The sequence below is a fragment of the Palaemon carinicauda genome, chromosome 17, assembly GCF_036898095.1.
Source record: "Palaemon carinicauda isolate YSFRI2023 chromosome 17, ASM3689809v2, whole genome shotgun sequence".
Lineage (NCBI taxonomy): Eukaryota > Metazoa > Arthropoda > Malacostraca > Decapoda > Palaemonidae > Palaemon > Palaemon carinicauda.
In genome coordinates, this window is record NC_090741.1 from 61,484,636 (window position 1) to 61,505,324 (window position 20,689).

The 20,689-nt window shown below is 41.5% G+C and overlaps 1 protein-coding gene across 1 annotated transcript in view; it reads right to left on the reverse strand.

The window, feature by feature from the left end:
- Positions 1-14,852, reverse strand: part of LOC137656815 (calpain-7-like) — a 94,621-nt gene extending 79,769 nt beyond the window's left edge. Inside the window, exons 1-2 of the mRNA XM_068391126.1 lie at positions 14,717-14,852; positions 3,663-3,893 (exon numbers count right to left, since the gene is read on the reverse strand). Of these exons, the coding sequence (XP_068247227.1) occupies positions 3,663-3,876 (214 nt within the window). The 5' untranslated portion in view covers positions 3,877-3,893; positions 14,717-14,852. The remainder of the gene's footprint in view (positions 1-3,662; positions 3,894-14,716) is intronic.
- Between the last annotated feature and the right edge of the window lie 5,837 nt (positions 14,853-20,689).

Sequence of the window (20,689 nt, forward strand, 5' to 3'; positions counted from 1 at the left end):
GTCTTTCTGGATCAAGGAGGCAGCAATCTCCTTGATCAACTCTTCAGGGAAGAGACACTTAGAGAGTGGAGCGAACATCAGCTCCGACTTTTGACATGGGGTGACTCCAGCTGATAAGAAGGAGCAAAGGTGATCTCGCTTCTTGAGTACCCCAGACACGAAAGAAGCCGCAAGCTCACTAGAACCATCCCGAATGGCTTTGTCCATGCAGGACATGATGAGCATGGAAGTTTCCTTATCCGAAGGGGAGGTCTTCCTGCTCAATGCTCCCAAACACCAGTCCAGGAAGTTAAAGACCTCGAAAGCGCGGAAAACTCCCTTCATAAGATGGTCCATGTCCGAAGGGGTCCAGCAAATCTTGGAGCGTCTCATAGCCAGCCTGCGGGGAGAGTCTACTAGACTTGAGAAGTCGCCCTGGGCAGAGGCAGGAACTCCCAAGCCGAGAACTTCTCCCGTGGCATACCAGACGCTAGATCTGGAAGCAAGCTTGACCGGGGGAAACATGAAGGAAGTCTTTCCCAACTGCTTCTTAGACTGCAACCACTCTCCCAGTACCCTTAAAGCTCTCTTGGACGAGCGAGCGAGTACGAGCTTCGTAAAGGCAGGAGCTGCTGACTGCATGCCTAAAGCGAACTCAGAGGGAGGTGAGCGTGGTGCTGCAGACACAAACTGGTCTGGATACAAATCCTTAAAGAGCGCAAGCACTTTCCTAAAGTCTAAGGAGGGAGGCGTGGTCTTGGGTTCTTCGATGTCGGAGTGTTGGTCGTCAAGATGTGCAGCTTCGTCATCATCAGAGATACCATCGTCTGAATGTTGAGGAGGAAGAGGCAACGGAGTGGGCTGGACGGCTGAGTCCGGCAGCACGGGTGCATGCGTGGCTGCACTGGACCCAACATCAAGCCACTGTTGGTCAGTCTGAGAACTGGCAACAACCAAAGCTGAGTGGGTGCGCAAAGAGTCTACACCCGACTGTGGAAGGATAGCGGAGACCACCGTGGGTTGCGGAGGCTGACGCACCGCGTCAAAACACGGCAGCCTAACTCCACCCTCCTGTTGTTGTGGTAGCTCACGCACGGCAACGGAGTGCTCCGTGCGTCTGTGGGAGTCAGCATGCGTCTGGCAGGGTCGACTGCGCATGGGTGGAGGAGCTCTCACAGCCGGAGTGTGGGAGCAGGCAGCCTCAGCGTCTGCTGGGCGCACAACCGTGGCAGGTTGTAGGTTAACGGGTGCAGCGTCAACCTTCTCCGCAGCCGGAGTGTGGGAGCAGGCAGCCTCAGCGTGAGCTGGGCGCACAACCGTGGCAGGTTGTAGGCTAACGGGAGCAGTGTCAACCTTCTCCGCACGAAACTCCTGCATAACCGCAGCTAACTGAGTCTGCATAGACTGCAGTAAAGACCACTTAGGGTCTACAAAAGCGGCAACAGACGGAACTACTGTCCGTTGAGACTGAGGGTCTAAAACAGCGGGTGCGGCAACAGACGGAGTTACTGCCTGTTGCGGTACCACTTTGCCTCTCTTGGGAGGTGTGCAGTCGTCGGAGGACTGCAGCGAGTCCGAACTGACCCAGTGGCTACACCTGGGCCGTTGGACTAGCTCGGAAGGGACCTTACGCTTAAGAGGCCGTGAGACCTTGGTCCATCGTTTCTGTCTAGAAACCTCTTCCGCAGACGAGGACAAAATGGGCTCACTCGTCTTCTTGTGGGTGGGACGATCTCGGTAAGATACGTCCGAAACCACGGAGGGTACGTCTGTACGCTGATTAAAGCCTGTCGAACCCTTTGGTCGTACGACATTGCTTCTCCCCTGGGCTTGGGAGCTTGCAAGAGGTCCCGGACTGGGAGGACGACAGGCACGAACAGACGCACCCTCATGCGTAACACTGACACTTTTCACTGCACTGACACTCACTTCACTTCCCACTGCACTTTTACCTTTCAACTCTCTGACATCAGCCATGAGTTGATTGCGGTCATTAGCCAATGACTCGACTCTCTCACCTAGAGCCTGAATGGCACGCATCATATCCGCCATTGAAGGTTGATGAGAGCTAGCAGGGGCGTCGGGTGCAACCACTACAGGGGAAGGAATAGGTTGAGGGGCATGGGGAGAGGAAAAATCAATAGAGCGAGACGAACTCCTCCTGATCCTATCCTTCTCTAGCCTACGTGCATATTTCAGGAATTCTTGAAACCCGAATTCCGAAAGCCCAGCGCATTCCTCACATCGATCTTCCAATTGACAGGCTTTACCCCTACAATTGGAACAAACGGTGTGCGGATCGATAGAGGCCTTCGGAAGACGCCTTGAACAGTCCCTAGCGCTACATTTCCTGTACTTGGGGACTTGAGAAGGGTCAGACATCTTGAATTAGTCAAAGGGGGGAATTCAAAATCTATCCAAGTCGTCAACAAATAATCCAAATCCAAAAAAGAATGCAAGGAAGTATTGAAGATAACTTCTGCACAGCGATAGCTAATAACTAGAGATGAATACTTCACCAAATAACGTGAAATTCAATCCAGAAAACAAGAGCGTATTCAGTAGGTCTTGCCGGTGGCACGACAGAGAGAAAATTGGTTCTGTGTTGACATAGAGTACTTGAGTACCTACTCGACAGATGGCGCTGTTGATGTACACCCCCACCTGTATAGCGATCGCTGGCGTATTCCGCCCGTAGGTTTTTCTGTCGGGCAGCAGAGCTGACAGCTATATGATCATCGGGTAAGTTTAATATTGAAAAAAGTGTATTCACATGGTTTTGTTTTATATTGTCATTTTTCATTAAAATGTATTCAGGTATTTGGGGGTTTTGTGGCCCAGTTAAATATTTAAGTTTGCAATGCGGCCCATTAAATTAAAAGGTTGGACATCGCTGTCTTAAACTACTGCTTATGACACACGATCCCTGTGAGAAAGTATTACTGACAATGTGCATTCTGTCACATACTATAGCTGATACTAAGGTTTCTTTCAAGCATAAATTCAGCCCAAATGGCATTCCTTTCTACATTTTACTTTCACCTATTATTTTCTTTCTCAGCTGTTCAACTTCTATCACAGTACAGTACCTTTCTTTAATTTTCATTCAAAAAAACTGAACTTCATGAGAAAACAAACCTTTTGTAAGAGTCCTACGAGAGATAAGAAATGTTGATTCAGTGGTACTGTATTGTTAAATTGATTCATATTACAATTATTAGCCCACAGAACATCTTAGAACTAATCTGGAGACTAGTTAAAAAAAAAATTCCCCATTAACTTCAAAAGTCTACAACTAGACCCCCATGGGTGCATTTTCCCAACTTTCAGCTAGTCCTCAAAAAAAAAAAGTAATGAAAAGATGAAATCTTATTAAAAACAAAAAGCGCACGAAAATTGAATATTCAAAAACATTGTCCCGTAATAGCATCATCAAATCATAATACATGTACACTACAGCACTGCACATTTTTACCATTACATTTCTCGTCTCTTGTATGGCCTAACTAAAAATTTGTTCTTCGGTTTAAATAAAAAACGTAAGGGAAATTCAATGTTAAAAGAGATATAAGATCTAAAGGAACAAATTTTCTATGCTGTCTAAAGCACACAGAGGAAGGAACACTGTAGGTGGTATGCTCCAATAGAAGTATCACATAATAATTATACCGAGTTTAACATACCATTCTGCTCAAGCGCATCTGCCCTATTCCTATACTGCTGAACTCGGTCAGCAATTGAGTGGGCTGATAGTCCAAGAACTTGTGCCTGCTGTAGATATGCCGCAGCCTGACGGTACATGTAAATAGCAGCTTGGTGACTCCCGCCTGCATCGAAAGTAGTTGCCTGCCGTGCTATATCGGCTGCTTGATTAACAAGTTGCTCAGCCTCGTTCATCTTCCTCCCGTAGTCAACTAAAACATAAAAAACAAAATTATACTTGATAAACAAGTTAGTAACTTGATACGAGAACAAACTTAAGTAGAGGATATAATAACAAGACAAAGAAATAGACATGGGCAGAACATATAATGAGAATGACATAATAAATGGACATTAAGAATAATAAAATAGGTCCCTTGGGATTGCAAACAAAGCAAGGGAAGGAAAAGAAGACGACAGATTGACGAACTAAGAAAATTTGTATGTATAAACTAACATAGAAATATCATAAACAGACTCAAGTGGATGGACATGTCTGAAGCATTTGTCCTGCAGTGGACTTGCTATGGCTGATCATGATATAAACTTGAGACCTTTAATAGGAGTTAGATATTAGCAACGCTGGAACAGCGTAATCATAGCTGCCCACCAAGTGGCAGGTAAGCCCCTCCCATCCAACAGGTGGAGCAATCCTCACTTTGACTTGCAACGTGGTTGAGGCAAGCAGTGAAACTTAAAGGTCTCAGGTTTGTAAAGTTAGGAGAAAAACAATTTATTTTTGAAATTTGTGATTTGTTCCTGCATGTTATAAAAACTCTTGAACTTTAATAGGAAACTCATCCATAGGAGAGTAGTAATCCCTATAACCAAACTGGCTGGTTAACTGACCCAGGAAATGTAAGTGTACTTTAGTTCCGTACAGGAGAGAAAGTCGTGACTTCTGTCAATCTCTTAACGACCTGAGCATGAAGATGAAGCAAGTGTTAGGCTAGGTCCCCACCAGGAACTGGTAGACGGTCACTAAAGAATTTATATCCTTAGAGATATGGTGTCCCAATGTATTGGCCAATATGAACAATGGGTGTGCATCCTCTCCATCGTAGGGAGGATGGGGGAGATAATTCTACACAAACCATATTGTAACAAAAAGTTACACGACTGAATAGCTTACCTGCATCTAATGTCCAGTCCAGTTACATTAACTGTTGTACTCCAAGAGAGAGAAAGGAGAAAGGGAAACGGCCAGACATTCTACCTTTCAGTCTTAGGCTTACGTCACGACTGTTACCTTAGAAGAGATGCTTCTTGTGCCATAAAAGAGTTATGGTAGGCTCGTTACACAATCTGTTGAGCAGCTACCACAGGTTCCAAGGATAATGCGTCCAGGGACTTGTGAGCATATTCCTGGAGGTAGTGGGAAGTGAAGGTTGTTTAGCATTTCCAGACGCATGCTTTCAGAACTTGTGCCATGGACAGATTCTTCTTGAAAACCAGGGTGGAGATAATACCTCTGACTTTGTACATCTGAGCTCTAGACGGTCATCTGAAGAGTCTTCGTATGTGGGGTAAGCATGATTGATGGTCTCACGAAGCGAGAACGAGATCATGTTTTTCAAAATCGGCTTTTTTCTCCCTCCAGCACTGAGGAACAGCCTCTGGCGCTGAGTTCTCTTGAGATGCAGATCATCACGATTGCTAGTCACATCTCGGAGGGAGGAGATGGAGTAGGAGTCAAACCCAGGTCATGGACAGCAAGTTTCAGGGTCTTAATCACAAACTCCAGGACAAACAACAAGACGTTCTTTCATCACTTGGAATAACTCATGGCATCGTGTAGTTCGCCTACTCTCTTTGGAGAAAGACAGCTTTGAATATCAAATCCTGATCTGACACTCTCATTAAAGGTTCACATGGTGAATGCTTGAGAGAGCTGAGAACTCTAGTGATGTCCCGATGTGGAAGTCTAAGATCTTTGGCAGGATAAGACTTCGAAGCTCCTCTTGAGAATGGACAATTATCACAGAGGAAAGGTCCAAACCCTTCAGTCTGAAGACCTGCCTTCTAGCTGAGCAATAGCCTCTTATTGAGGAGACAGAGGAGCTTCTCTCAGCAAAGGTAAATGAGAAAATCAGCAATTAATTGAAGAGAGGCTACAAATTGAGAAGTGTCCCTTCAATGACACCAATTACAGAAGATGGCACATTTTCACTGGTAAATAGCTGCAGAGGATTTTTGCATGTATATAGATATCCCCTGAGCAATGCTTCATAAAAATGTTATTTTCATTAGTAAAATAAATTTTTGAATATACTTACCCGATAATCATGTAGCTGTCAACTCCGTTGCCCGACAGAATTCTACGGGAGGGATACGCCAGCTATCACTATACTAGAAGGGGGTGTACTCACAAGCGCCACCTGTGGCCAGGTACTACAGTACTTGTTGTTGACGCCACCTCACTTTTCCTCGGTCCACTGGTTCTCTATGGGGAGGAAGGGTGGGTCAATTAAATCATGATTATCGGGTAAGTATATTCAAAAATTTATTTTACTAATGAAAATAACATTTTTCAATATTAAACTTACCCGATAATCATGTAGCTGATTCACACCCAGGGGGGTGGGTGAAAAACCAGTGTACAAGACTAAAGGATAGCTAAGTATCCCGTATTTCATATAATCAGTTATCCACAATAACAATGAAATAATAAGTACCTGGTAAGGAAGTCGACTTGAACCGTTACTCTGCCTTTAATAAGATCGTCTTCCTTACTGAGCGCAGCGTTCCTCTTGGAAGGCTGAATCAACTCAAAGGTGCTAAAGTATACAGGGCTGCAACCCATACTAAAGGACCTCATCACAACCTTTAACCTCGGCGCTTCTCAAGAAAGAATTGACCACCCGCCAAATCAACAAGGATGTGGAAGGCTTCTTAGCCGACCATACAACCCATAAAAAGTATTCAAGAGAAAGGTTAAAAGGTTATGGGATTATGGGAATGTAGTGGCTGAGCCCTCGCCTACTACTGCATTCGTTGCTACGAATGGTCCCAGGGTGTAGCAGTACTCGTAAAGAGACTGGACATCTTTGAGATAGAATGATGCGAACACTGACTTGCTTCTCCAATAGGTTGCATCCATAACACTCTGCAGAGAATGGCTCTGTTTGAAGGCCACTGAAGTAGCCACAGCTCCCACTTCATGTGTCCTTACCTTCAGCAAAGCAAGGTCTTCTTCCTTCAGATGAGAATGTGTTTCTCTAATCAGAAGCCTGAATAGTAAGAAACTGAGTTCTTAGAACTTGGAAAAGAAGGTTTCTTGATAGCACACTATAAGGCTTCTGATTGTCCTTGTAAAGGTTAAGACCTTTTTAGATAGTACCTAAGAGCTCTAACTGGGCAAAGTACTCTCTCCAGTTCATTCTCCACCAAGTTGGACAGGCTTGGGATCTCGAACGACTTAGGCCAAGGACGTGAAGGAAGCTCGTTTAGCAAAAACCGAGCTGCAAGGAACATGTAGCCGTTTCAGATGTGAAAACAATGATCCTGCTGAAGGCGTGGATCTCACTTACTCTTTTAGCTGTTGTCAAGCACACGAGGAAAAGAGTTTTTAATGTGAGGTCCTAAAAAGAGGCTGATTGGAGAGGTTCAAATCTTGATGACATAAGGAACCTTAGGACCACGTCTAGATTCCAGCCTGGAGTGGACAACCGACGTTCCTTTGAGGTCTCAAAAGACCTAGGGAGGTCCTGTAGATCTTTGTTGGTGGAAAGATCCAAGCCTCTGTGGCGGAAAACCGCTGCCAACATACTTCTGTAACCCTTGATCGTAGGAGCTGAAAGGGATCTTACTTTCCTTAGATATAACAGGAAGTCAGCAATCTGGGTTACAGTGGTACTGGTTGAGGAAACTGCATTGGTCTTGTACCAGCTACGGAAGACTTCCCTTTGAGACTGATAGATTCTGAGAGTGGATGTTCTCCTTGCTTTGGCAATCGCTCTGGCTGCCTCCTTCGAAAAGCCCCTAGCTCTTGAGAGTCTTTCGAAAGTCTGAAGGCAGTCAGACGAAGAGCGTGGAGGTTCGGGTGTACCTTCTTTACGTGAGGTAGACGTAGAAGGTTCACTCCTAGAGGAAGAGTCCTGGGAATGTCGACCAGCCATTGCAGTACCTCTAAGAACCATTCTCTCGCGGGCCAGAGCGGAGCCAACCAACGTCAGCCGTGTCCCTTTGCGAGAGGAGAACTTCTGAAGTACCCTGTTGACAATCTTGAACGGCGGGAATGCATACAGGTCGAGATGGAACCAATCCAGCAGAAAAGCATCCACGTGAACTGCTGCTGGGTCTGGAATCGGAGAACAATACAAAAGGAGTCTCTAGGTTATCGAGGTAGCGAACAGATCTATGGTTGGCTGACCCCACAGGGCCCAAAGTCTGCTGCAAACATTCTTGTGAAGGGTCCACTCTGTGGGGATGACCTGACCCTTCCGGCTGAGGTGATCTGCCATGACATTCATACCGCCCTGAATGAACCTCGTTACCAGCGTGAGCTTTCGATCTTTAGACCAGATGAGGAGGTCCCTTGCGATCTAGAACAACTTCACGAAAGAGTCCCTCCCTGCTTGAAGGTGTAAGCCAGGGCTGTGGTGTTGTCAGAGTCCACCTCCACCACTTTGTTAAGCTGGAGGGACTTGAAGTTTATCAAGGCCAGAAGAACCGCCAACAACTCCTGCAATTGATGTGAAGTGTCCTTTGCTCCTGATTCCATGTTCTCGATCACTCCTGTCCGTCCAAAGTCGCACCCCAGCCCGTGTCTGATGTGTCCGAGAGGAGACGGCGGTCGGGTTTCTGAACAGCCAAAGGTAGACTTCCTTGAGAAGAAAGCTGTTCTTACAACACGCGAGAGAAGACCTCCTCTCTTCGGAAACAGGAACTGAGACCGTCTCTAGCGTCATGTCCTTTATCCAGTGAGCAGCTAGATGATACTGAAGGGGGGGAGGTGGATTCTCCCTAACACGATGAACAGGGCCAGCGATGAAAGTGTCCCTGTTAGACTCATCCACTACCTGACTGAGCATCGGTTCCTTCTCAGCATGCTCTGGATGCATTCTAGGGCTTGGAAGATCCTTGGGGCCGACGAAAAAGCCCGAAAAGCTCGACTCTGAAGATCCATACCCAGGGAGACAATGGTCTGGGATGGGATGAGCCGAGACTCCTCAAAATTGACCAGGAGGCCCAGTTCCTTGGTCAGATCCATAGTCCATCTGAGAATCTCCAGACAGCGATGACTTGTGGGAGCTCTTAAAAGCCAGTCGTCTGACGGAGCCGGACGCAAGATCATGGTACTGCTGCACAGTCTGTGAACTGTCAACCATGGGGAAGCGAGGAAGTACAGTGACAACCCGAAGCTGTCTAGACTGTCTGGGTCGTACAGACAACTCCTTATCGGGTTGCTGAGGTTGCCGCACTGCGTCACAACAAGTCACTTCTGCTGGTTGTTGAACGTCTTCCCAGTGACACACTGACTCCGTAAACAAAAAATCCTTTAACAAGGACTAAGCTTGGACTGTATGTCTTGCAACACAGCTCAAGGTCTATGGGAGCAGGTGTGGTAACAGACGGGGTTAGTGACTGAAGTGGAACCATTACCTTCCCTGGAAGCATGTTATGCTTAAATAAAAGTCCATAGGAGGCTACGCAGCTAAAGGCTCCTCTCCAAATGACAGAGTCCTCAAGGGAATATCAGAAGGAGGGAGAAAAGCACTTTCTCATCTACAGGGACCATATCCGAGAAAAGTTAAGTTCTCTCAGTGAGGGTTTCAATGGTGCAAAAGCAGCAGACTAGAAGGCAACATTATGAAACTGCTTGACAGTCTAGTGAGTTGGCAACAACCAAAGATGTATGACTGAGAAGCATGCGGTAAGGTATGCAGAGCATGCTGTATGTAGAGCATGTTGTATGCAGAGCATGCTGTATGCAGAGCATGTTGTATGCAGAGCATGCTGAATGCAGAGCATGCTGTATGCAGAGCATGCTGTATGCAGAGCATGTTGTATGCAGAGCATGTTGTATGCAGAGCATGCTGAATGCAGAGCATGCTGTATGCAGAGCATGTTGTATGCAGAGCATGCTGTATGCAGAGCATGTTGTATGCAGAGCATGCTGTATGCAGAGCATGCTGTATGTAGAGCATGCTGTAAGGTAAGCAGAGCGTGTTGCATGGCGTTTAACATTTCTCAGAAATTCCATGACCAGTGCTAGAGTGCTTCATGCATGCTTGCATGGGGTTTTAATATCAACATAATATTTACCTTACATTCATAACTCATGTATTCATTTTTGTTTTGAAGATATTTTGCCATATTTTGCGATATTGTTAAAAATATATTGCAAGGAATACATATATATTTTTATATAAGTAAGACAAATAACCTCCATTATCATAATGTTTGTGTAGGCATACATGTATATGATTACAAATGCAAGTTATGAAAGTAATGAGGTGTTATTATTGTCATTTGTTATTTCTCAAGTTGAGGAGAAAGTGGCAGATGCATGCGTTGAGGTGGCTGACTCATAGCATGAGGTTGCTGCCTCAAGGGTTGCGCTTGCTGAGTGGTTGGCGGATGCGCAGTAGCAAGTTCCTGAGGAACGAGTTGAGGTTCCTGAGGTGTGAGCTGTGAGCGATGAGGTAGTGGCTGCGCAGAACACAGTAATTGTCTCGCGAGTTGAGGTTCCTGAGGCGCAAGGCTAAGGTGTTGTGCTTGCCTTGAGGAGGGTTGAGCTCGCTGCAGCGAGAGCTGAGGAGACTGACTCATGGATGGGAGAGGTTGTTGTACCTCAAGAGAGTGTTGCCTCACTGGTGGAACTGCAAGTGGAAGCGGAGGAAGTAAGGTATAAGCTTCCTGTTCCCATTGTTGAGGTTGCCTTAAGGAAGGCGGAGGGAGCTGCACACCACTGGAAACAGTAAACTCAGAACGTGGTAAGGTATCCTGAGGAGCCTCAACATCGTACGCCTGGCAGGCAGTACTGCGGTCAGGCGGAGCGATCGCAGGAGGAGGTGTAACCTTCTCAGCCTGACACTCACGCATCAAGACCGCAAGTTGTGACTGCATGGACTGCAGTAGAGTCAACTTGGGGTCGGCAGACACTAAGGTCTGCTGAGGTAAAGCCTTAACAGCAGAGATCTGTTGTGGCAGAACCTTACTCCTCTTAGGCGGAGTGCAGTCACCTGAGACTGAGGAGAGTCAGAGCTAACCCAATGACTGCATCCGGGTTGTTGAACTCTAACTTCGTACGTCTGGCATAGGTCTGGACTTTACGTTTAAGAGGTCTTGAGACCTGAGACCAGCGTTTTCTCCCCGAAATTTCTTCTGCAGACGAGCAAAATAAGGGCTCAATCGTCTGCGGGTGGGAGTGACGGTCTCTTAAGACACGCCCGCAACCACCGAGGATACTTCTGTGCGCCGATCAAGGCCTGCCGAACCCTTTTGCCCTTCGACATTGCTTCTCCCCTGGGCTTGGGAGCTTGCAAGAGGTCCCGGACTGGGAGGACGACTGGCACGCACAGAAGTACCCTCACGCACAACACTGACACACTTTGCGCTAATCACTTATCACTTTGATTTTCTGTTTGCACTTATTTCACTGAACTCGAAACTTTAAGTGGTTTGTACCTGAAACACGCAATTCTATCCTTTCTCAAAAGTTAGTAATTGCGAAAACAGAATTACAATGTAACAGAAAAATCTAATGAAAGATAAATAATTCAGTGGGAAACGTTTACCTTCTTCCCCTAAAGAGACTAGGGAGAAGAGCAAAAACGATAACAACGTTACTCGCTTGAACGAAACGTTTATCCTCCTCTTTCTCCCTCCGTCTCTATCTCTCTCTCTCTCTCTCTCTCTCTTGACTTAGAACCTGAGAGAAGAGCCCAATCATATATATCGTTAAAACATATTATTGTTAAAGGAAAATATTTCCCAAAATGAAAAGTTCCTTTGTAGAATTAAAACCATTAAGTTAAGAAAGAATGAACAAAACGCTAGACACGGTTACTCTTACTGCAACGTGACACCGTGAAAATTCTCTCTCTATCGTAACGATAGAGCGCAAGTTGAACGTTCTGAAACGTCAACAACTGCAGAGACAAAACAAAACGTTAGTTCAACTTTGAAAACAGTACGAGACTATCAAAGAAATTCTTTCAAAAACATTAAAATAGCATAATATGTTAACAGGTAAAACCGAAATGACGGGCTCAATGTTAATTAACTTCGGTACAAGAAAAGACCGCCTACCATTAGGAAAGGTCGAATATATAAAAATTAATTTTAATAATTTTATAATAAAAGGAAGTTAATCGAAGAGGCCTATAAAAAGGCGGAGAGATATAAAATAAATCTATAACTTTTGTTAAGCAAAATTAAGAAAGAGAGTCTATACTCTCTTAGACACCAACACTTCCGTCTAAGGGAAGGGTCGGCCATTTAAAGGTGAAAGAGAGTTCATACTCTCTTCGTCACCATAATAAAATTAATTCCAAAAGCTAACTAAGCTAATATAGAAGTTTCTAGTATAGCGAATAGCTGCAAATTTTAGAGAAATACTTCACCAAACCGTGAACAATACTCCAAAATCATAAGCGTATCCAAGAACGTCTTGCCGGAAGCACGACAGAGGAAAAAGTGAGGTGGCGTCAACAACAAGTACTGTAGTACCTGGCCACAGGTGGCGCTTGTGAGTACACCCCCTTCTAGTATAGTGATAGCTGGCGTATCCCTCCCGTAGAATTCTGTCGGGCAACGGAGTTGACAGCTACATGATTATCGGGTAAGTTTAATATTGAAAAAGTCCTTCTCTTGGAGGGGATGCAGGAATAGTAGTCACCTGTGAAGTGACAGGGATGCCACTGAGGTGACGTACCTCAGCAGATGAGACTGACTGAGAAGATTAGGCTATTACTATTATTACTAGCTAAGCTACAACCCCACTTGGAAAAGCAGAATGCTATAAGCCCAAGGGCTCCAACAAGGAAAATTAGCCCAGTGAGGAAAGGAAATAAGTAAATAAATAAACAATATGAAAAGTAATAAACAATTAAAATGTTTTAAGAACAGTAATAACATTAAAACAGATCTTTCATATATAAACTATAAAAAGAGACTTACGTCAGCCTTTCCAACATAAAAACACTTGCTGCAAGTTTGAACTTTTGAAGTTCTACTGATTCAACTACCCGATTAGGAAAATCATTCCACACTTGGCTGGAATAAAACTTCTAGAATACGTTGTAGTATTGAGCCTCATGATGGAGAAGGCCTGCCTATCAGAATTAACTGCATGCCTAGTATTTTACTGTACTTTACTTTGACAGCTGCTTTTCCGGTCCCATACAGCAGGGGAACTCCACTGTCGTTATATCTTGTTAGTTCAGAGTATTCAACGTTTCATATCATATATTGTTCATTTACTGTTGAATGGTCACTGTCATACGACTCGTGGAATAAGAAAGTCTTCAGTTTCCTCTTGAAAGCCTTAATGTCTTCAATCATTCAGAAGTCTCGTGGGAGCTTATTGTATAGTCTCGGGGCTGCATATTTAAAGGCTCTGGAGCCTACAGTAGACATATATCTAGGTTCCAATAGTTTGAAACCATCTGTAACTATTCTCGTGTCGACACAATTTGTTGGGTGTGCAATATGTAGAAATTCTCTTAAGTATTTTGGACGTCTGGTTCTGATAACTTGGTGGGTTAATGTACTGTACATATTTTAAATTCAATTCTCACTTTAATCGGCAGTTGGCATCATCCATACAGATGGCCGCTATCATACATACACCTTGTTTAAATATGCGAGTTATAATGGTCCACCAAACTACCACCTAAACCCCCAATTAACTAATATAACTCATCATTACTTTGTTCTCTAAGAGGGTTTGTATCTAAAAACTACTCCTCTCCCATAAAAATGAAAGTAAAATTCGTTCAATTCGCAAACAATGGTACAGAATAACGGGATGAATGTATGATAGCGGCTAACTTGGAATATGGCAGTGTGAGGGGGTCACAGGGGGACGTTAGCCCCCCCGTTAGGTAAGTAGGTAAGGACACGCTTGTAGGTTAGGTTAGGGGGTAAAGTTGAGGATAGTTGATGTCCAGGTAAAGTTTTACTGTATTACAGATTATCTTTTTGAACAGAAAATACATGTTTTCCTGTAGTAAATATCGTGATTTAACCGAATTTGACCTTCATTTCAACCGCAAACAAACAATAATACCGATGTCCATTTTTAATCCCCAAGGGAGGAACTGGCCGCTGACATACAAAGGCTTCGGTAATGCCACAGGCTCTTATAATAATGATGGTTTATACGATAATTTGATGATAGGGAACAGACAAATTTCTCTGAAATGTAAAGCATCTAAATGCCTTTTATGTCTGGTTGTTATGTAAAAGGTGTAATGTCATATGGCCGTAGACTCGGTAAACGATGTCAGACCAGGCTGGATTTTGGACATCAAAATAAAGTTACTATGGAGCCTTTGTAGGTCAGCGGCCAGTTCCTCCCTTGGGAATTAAAAATGGACATTGGTATTATTGTTTGTTTGCGGTTGAAATGGAGGTCAAATTCGGTTAAATCACGTTCTTTACTACAGGAAAATATGTATTTTCTGTTCGAAATCAGAATCTGTATTACAGTAAAACTTTACCAACTTTACCTGGACATCAACTAATCTCAACTTTCCCTCATAGCCTAACCTCCAAGCCGTGTCCTTACCTACTTTAGCGAGTCTACGGTCATATGACATTACACCTTTTACATGACAACCAGACATAACAAGCATTTAGATGCTTTACATTTCAGAGAAATTGGTCTGTTCCTTATCATCAAAATTATCGTATAAACCATCATTATCATAAGAGCGTGTGGCATCACCTAAGGCCTATAATAGTCTTTGGTATCTGGCCAGTCTATAAAACCTCGAAGGCCATCTACCATAAGGCCTCTATAAAATAATTTTCATAACAATGATGGTTTTAAATAGACATAACTCTCAAAATTGCGTTTCTGTACCTTTTTGCTGTTATCTGGAGTCCAGTGTTTGATAAGAACAGTTTAACAAACTAATCTTCAGGGGAATTAGTATTAATCTTTCATGTGAGAATGATTCAATGACAACACAGAATCAATGTTTTGGTTTCTCAATAGATGGCAGCACAACTTTGTAAACATTCAGTGACGTCATAGATTGACATTCAGTGACGTCATAGAATGACGTTACAAATCCTTTCAAATGTGATGAATTTGTGTAATGTACCCAACTTCTAATATTTTACACACAAACCTAATCATTCACGCGGTCTTAAATGCATGGAATTATGGAATAATACACAGTTAAATTTTACGATGATCATTTTGATTTCAAAACTACCAGTCTCATTACTTTTTACATTATAGTCTTGTAGAGTGTGTGTGTGTTAAGACACGGGCTCTTGCGTTGGCAGCCTGTGATAGAATGTAATTGTCCTTTGCTAAATTAAAATTGTAAAAAGAAGAATTGCAATGTGAACAGGGTTAAAGCAGTTTACGTTAATGCTAGAGGGGTTTAATTAAACAATGAGATAGTGTATTACTTTACGGGTTAATGGTTTAAACTACGTTAAATGTCTTGTAGATGAAACTTGATTACCCAACAAGGATAACTGAACGGTTAGAGCAAATGGGTAATGGAATTATGAAAAATATGACCCATGATATAAAAATTAGGTAAGATAAATAATTTGTAAAATGGGAATGAAATAAAAATGTCAAACTGTTCTTGTAGGTCATGTAGCGCTTATGATTCCCCTGTGTGATTGGACCAGGAAAGCATCATTAGTAAGTAAAAGATTTGAATATTATTATTATTATTATTTGCTAAGCTACAACCCTAGTTGGAAACGCAGGATGCTATAAGCGCAGGGGCTCCAACAGGGAAAATAACCCAGTAAGGAAAGGAAACAAAGAAAAATAAAATATTTCAAGAACAGTAACATTAAGATATAAACTATAAAAACTTGCCACTTCCTCGTGTCTTTATCCTTTGCCGATCGAAATGACTTTACAGGTTCAGAAATGGGTTCACTTTCCATTTCCATTCTTCTCCATCAGTTACTTGCCGATTGCCTGCTACCCTTTTTTTCGTATCTCGAGCGATGATCTTCACTCGAGTCCGTGGAGTTGGTTTAGTATTTACTTTTGTATTTTGTGAACCCTCTGTGTCGAGGTACAACACTTCTGCATCTCGAGTGGTGGTTGCTCTCTCATTCTAGAGTTTGTATCAGACTCAACTTCATACCTTCTTCTTCTCTTGTTTTGATGTAGGTCATGCCTTGTTCCACTTTCTCTAGAGGATATTACTTGTTTGTCAATCGAAAACGTTGTTGGCCCATCATGTCCGTTATCGTCTTTTGACGAGACCATATGTACAGTACTTCATATCGTCTTTCCATTTTCCTGAAGGGTGTTGTTTGTTCATCCCTCAAGGACGTCTTCCACATGCCAAGTCCTTTTGCCATCCTATACCGACGCCATGGGTGCCATGGTTCTTTCCTTGCCCCCCCCCCCCCCCCCCCCCAAAAAAAAAAAAAAAAAAAAAAAAAACAGTTTGTCAGTCCCTCATGGACGCTTTCCACACACCATTTCCTTCTGCGTCCTGTAACGAGACCATGGGTGTCATGGGTCTTTCCTTCTCCACCAAGGATGATGTTTGTCCGTCCCTCATGAACGTTTTCCACATACCATTTCCTTCGCCGTCTTGTTACGAGGCCATGGGTACCATTGATCTTTTCTTGTCCACCAAGGATCTTGTTTGTCCGTCCCTCATGGACATCTTCCGCACACCATGTCCTTAGCCACCCTGTAACGAGGCCATGGGTGCCATTTGAATCTCCTTGTCCACCAAGGATGTTGTTTGTCCGTCCCTCATGAACGTTTTCCACATAGCATTTCCTTCACCGTCCTGTTATGAGGCCATGGGTGCCACTGGTCTCTCCTTGTCCACCAAGGATGTTGTTTGTCTGTCCCTCATGGACGTTTTCCGCACACCATGTCCTTCGCTGTCCTGTAACGAGGCCATGGGTGCCATTGGTCTCTCCTTGTCCACCAAGGATGTTGTTTGTCTGTCCCTCATGGACGTTTTCCGCACACCATGTCCTTCGCTGTCCTGTAACGAGGCCATGGGTGCCATTGGTCTCTCCTTGTCCACCAAGGATGTTGTTTGTCCGTCCCTTGGCTACTTATTTATTAACTAATGGATATTACTTCTCTTGATTCCCTTTACAATGAAAGCAGCCTTGTCATGGCCTAGCACTTAGTTTAGTTTCTATTTCCATTTATGAATCTAATTATCGACATTCATTTACAATGGAAGCAGCCTTGCTGTGGCTCAAATTATATCAAGTCATGCACTTAGTTTTGTTCAAGTTTGCATCAAATAATACAATCATCAATATTCGTTTACAACGGGAGCAGCCTTACTCTGGCTCAAATTAAATCAAGTCATGCACCTAGTTTTGTTTAAGTTTATATCTAATAATCCGATCATCAATATTTGTTTACAACGGAATTAGCTTTGCTGTGGCTCAAATTAAATCAAGTCATGCACCTACTTTTGTTTAAGTTTATATCTAATAATCCGATCATCAATATTTGTTTACAACGGAATTAGCTTTGCTGTGGCTCAAATTAAATCAAGTCATGCACCTACTTTTGTTTAAGTTTATATCTAATAATCCGATCATCAATATTTGTTTACAACGGAATTAGCTTTGCTGTGGCTCAAATTAAATCAAGTCATGCACCTACTTTTGTTTAAGTTTATATCTAATAATCCGATCATCAATATTTGTTTACAACGGAATTAGCTTTGCTGTGGCTCAAATTAAATCAAGTCATGCACCTACTTTTGTTTAAGTTTATATCTAATAATCCGATCATCAATATTTGTTTACAACGGAATTAGCTTTGCTGTGGCTCAAATTAAATCAAGTCATGCACCTACTTTTGTTTAAGTTTATATCTAATAATCCGATCATCAATATTTGTTTACAACGGAATTAGCTTTGCTGTGGCTCAAATTAAATCAAGTCATGCACCTACTTTTGTTTAAGTTTATATCTAATAATCCGATCATCAATATTTGTTTACAACGGAATTAGCTTTGCTGTGGCTCAAATTAAATCAAGTCATGCACCTACTTTTGTTTAAGTTTGCATCTAATAACCCAATCTTCAACATTCGTTTGCACGGAAGCAGCCTTGCTGTGGCTCAAATTACTTCAAGTTATGCACCAAGTTTTGTTTAAGTTTGTATCTAATAATTGTCAATACCTCCTTATTCCACTTTCTTTTATTTGTCCCTTTATTACTTAAGCGAACTTCATGTCCCTCTGAATTTCAACAATAAACACAATCCTGCTAAAATTCTTATCTCATCATACCTTCTATATTTGATTCTATTTGACTTAAGTTTATTTATCTTTGCGTCTATCTAATCGTGTACATGAAATTCAATTCACTGGAAATGGCATTACTTGCGGATCATTAAGCATCCCTTATGAATCAACTTAATTACCTACCTTAATTTCACTTCACTCAACCCTTTTTATACATATGTAATTACACACATATATGCTTACACTTCAGTAATATTTGAATATTATTTATCCTTAATCTATGCCCGATATTGGTTATCTGCTCTCCAAGTTAATTCCATTTCACTCGTCAAGGGCATTTGCCTCCCCTTTCCTCGGCCAACAAAAATTAAAAATAAAGATTAAAAAAAGGTGGGGAGTAAACAGGCACGTATACAAACGAAATATTAATGGAAACCCTTCTTGCACATACATAATCTGCACACAAGTAACGAAAATAGGTGCGTGGTGCTATTCAGCAACGTCCTTTGTAGATACGATCCTCTTGGTAAAGGTGGAAGACACTCTACAGCTATGGTAATCAGCTCTTCTAGGAGAAGGACACTCCAAATTCAAACCATTGTTCTCTAGCCTTATGTAGTGCCGTAGCCTCTGTACCATGGCCTTCCACTGTCTTGGATTAGAGTTCTCTTGCTTGAGGGTACATCTTTTACCACTTTTATGTGGGGAAAGATGTTTGTTTTGAAGTTTTATAGTTTATATTTAAAAGATTTAATTTAACATTGCTACTGTTCTTAATTAAAATATTCTATTTTAATCATTTATTACTTTCCTTGTAGTTTATTTATTTCCTTATTTCCTTTCCTCACTGGGCTATTTTTTTCTGTTGGAGCCCTTGGACTTATAGCATCTTGCTTTTCCAACTAGGGTGATAACTTGGCTTGTAATAATAATAATAATAATAATAATAATAATAATAATAATTTACACACACAAACACACATACACACACACATCTCTCTCTCTCTCTCTCTCTCTCTCTCTCTCTCTCTCTCTCTCTCTCTCTCTCTCTCTCTATATATATATATATATATATATATATATATATATATATATATATATATATATTCTCTCTCTCTCTCTCTCTCTCTCTCTATATATATATATATATATATATATATATATATATCTCTCTCTCTCTCTCTCTCTCTCTCTCTCTCTCTCTCTATATATATATATATATATATATATATATATATATATATATGTATATCTTAAAAATATACGATAAATGAGCACCTCGCAAGTCCAAGTCAGCTGATCTCTCTCTCTCTCTCTCTCTCTCTCTCTCTCTCTCTCTCTCTCTCTCTCTCTCTCTCTCTCTCTCTTGTTCATATAGACTAGCGGCTTCTTTCGATAGTATGGTGCCTCCCTCAATCCATCTTTATAAGTTCATCATATCGAACATAATTTAAGATATAATTACCACTGAATGCATGAGTGTTAGAATGTAATGAACTATTTTGATTATATTCATAAAATCTCTTCTGATGGAGAGACACGTGTTTGCTAACATGAATGCCCTCGCTTACATATTGTTATTGTACACAATCTATCCTTTACTTCCCATTCCAGGGATTGATACAATGTTTTGAGACACCAACTTACAACAGACTAACTTTTATACTTCATTTCTTTACCACATCTCCCACTTCAATAGGTTAGAAAATTAAGAGATGATAAAAGTATCAGAAGTATCGTCATACAGCAACAATAATTAAACAAGAAGAAGAATAAAAAAGATTGTTTTGTTATGAATAATTGAATCAAATAGCAGTTGTTTTGCTTGCATATCAATCACCGTACGACAGTAAAGAAAGTAGCATAAGACTGACATTCTAACATTATACACTCGTTCACTATGTAGAAAAGATAAAAAAAAACATACTGCCAAATATAAACTAACAACTGCAAATGAAGGCGAGAAAACAAACAATATTCATAGCCACTACTCTGTGTGGAATCGGGGAAAGCTCTGTAGGAAACAAAGTTAAACTTAGTGGGAACCTACGAATTTGCAAATCGCATAAATGTAAAAGCCAGATTTTGAAGATAAAGTTACAGTGCCTAAAACAGAGAATATAATTTTGGCATAACCCGATAGAGTTATTAATTTCGTAAACTTTACAATCAAGCACCACAGAGCTAAAAAACATATATATTTATATAAATTATTGTGCATCGGCAACTTGAATGAAACTCTGGTTAATTTCTATATGCGATTATATATATATATATATATATATATATATATATATATATATATATATATATACTGCATATAATATATATATACATACATATATCTATATATATATATATATATATATATATATATATATATATATTCAGTATATATACATATATATATACATATATATATAAACACTGCATATATAATACATATATATATATATATACTGTATATATATATATATATATATATATATACTGTATATTCAGTATATATATATATATATATATATATATATATATATATATATATATATATATATATATATATATTCAGTATATATACATATATATATTTATATATATATATCAATTCAGTA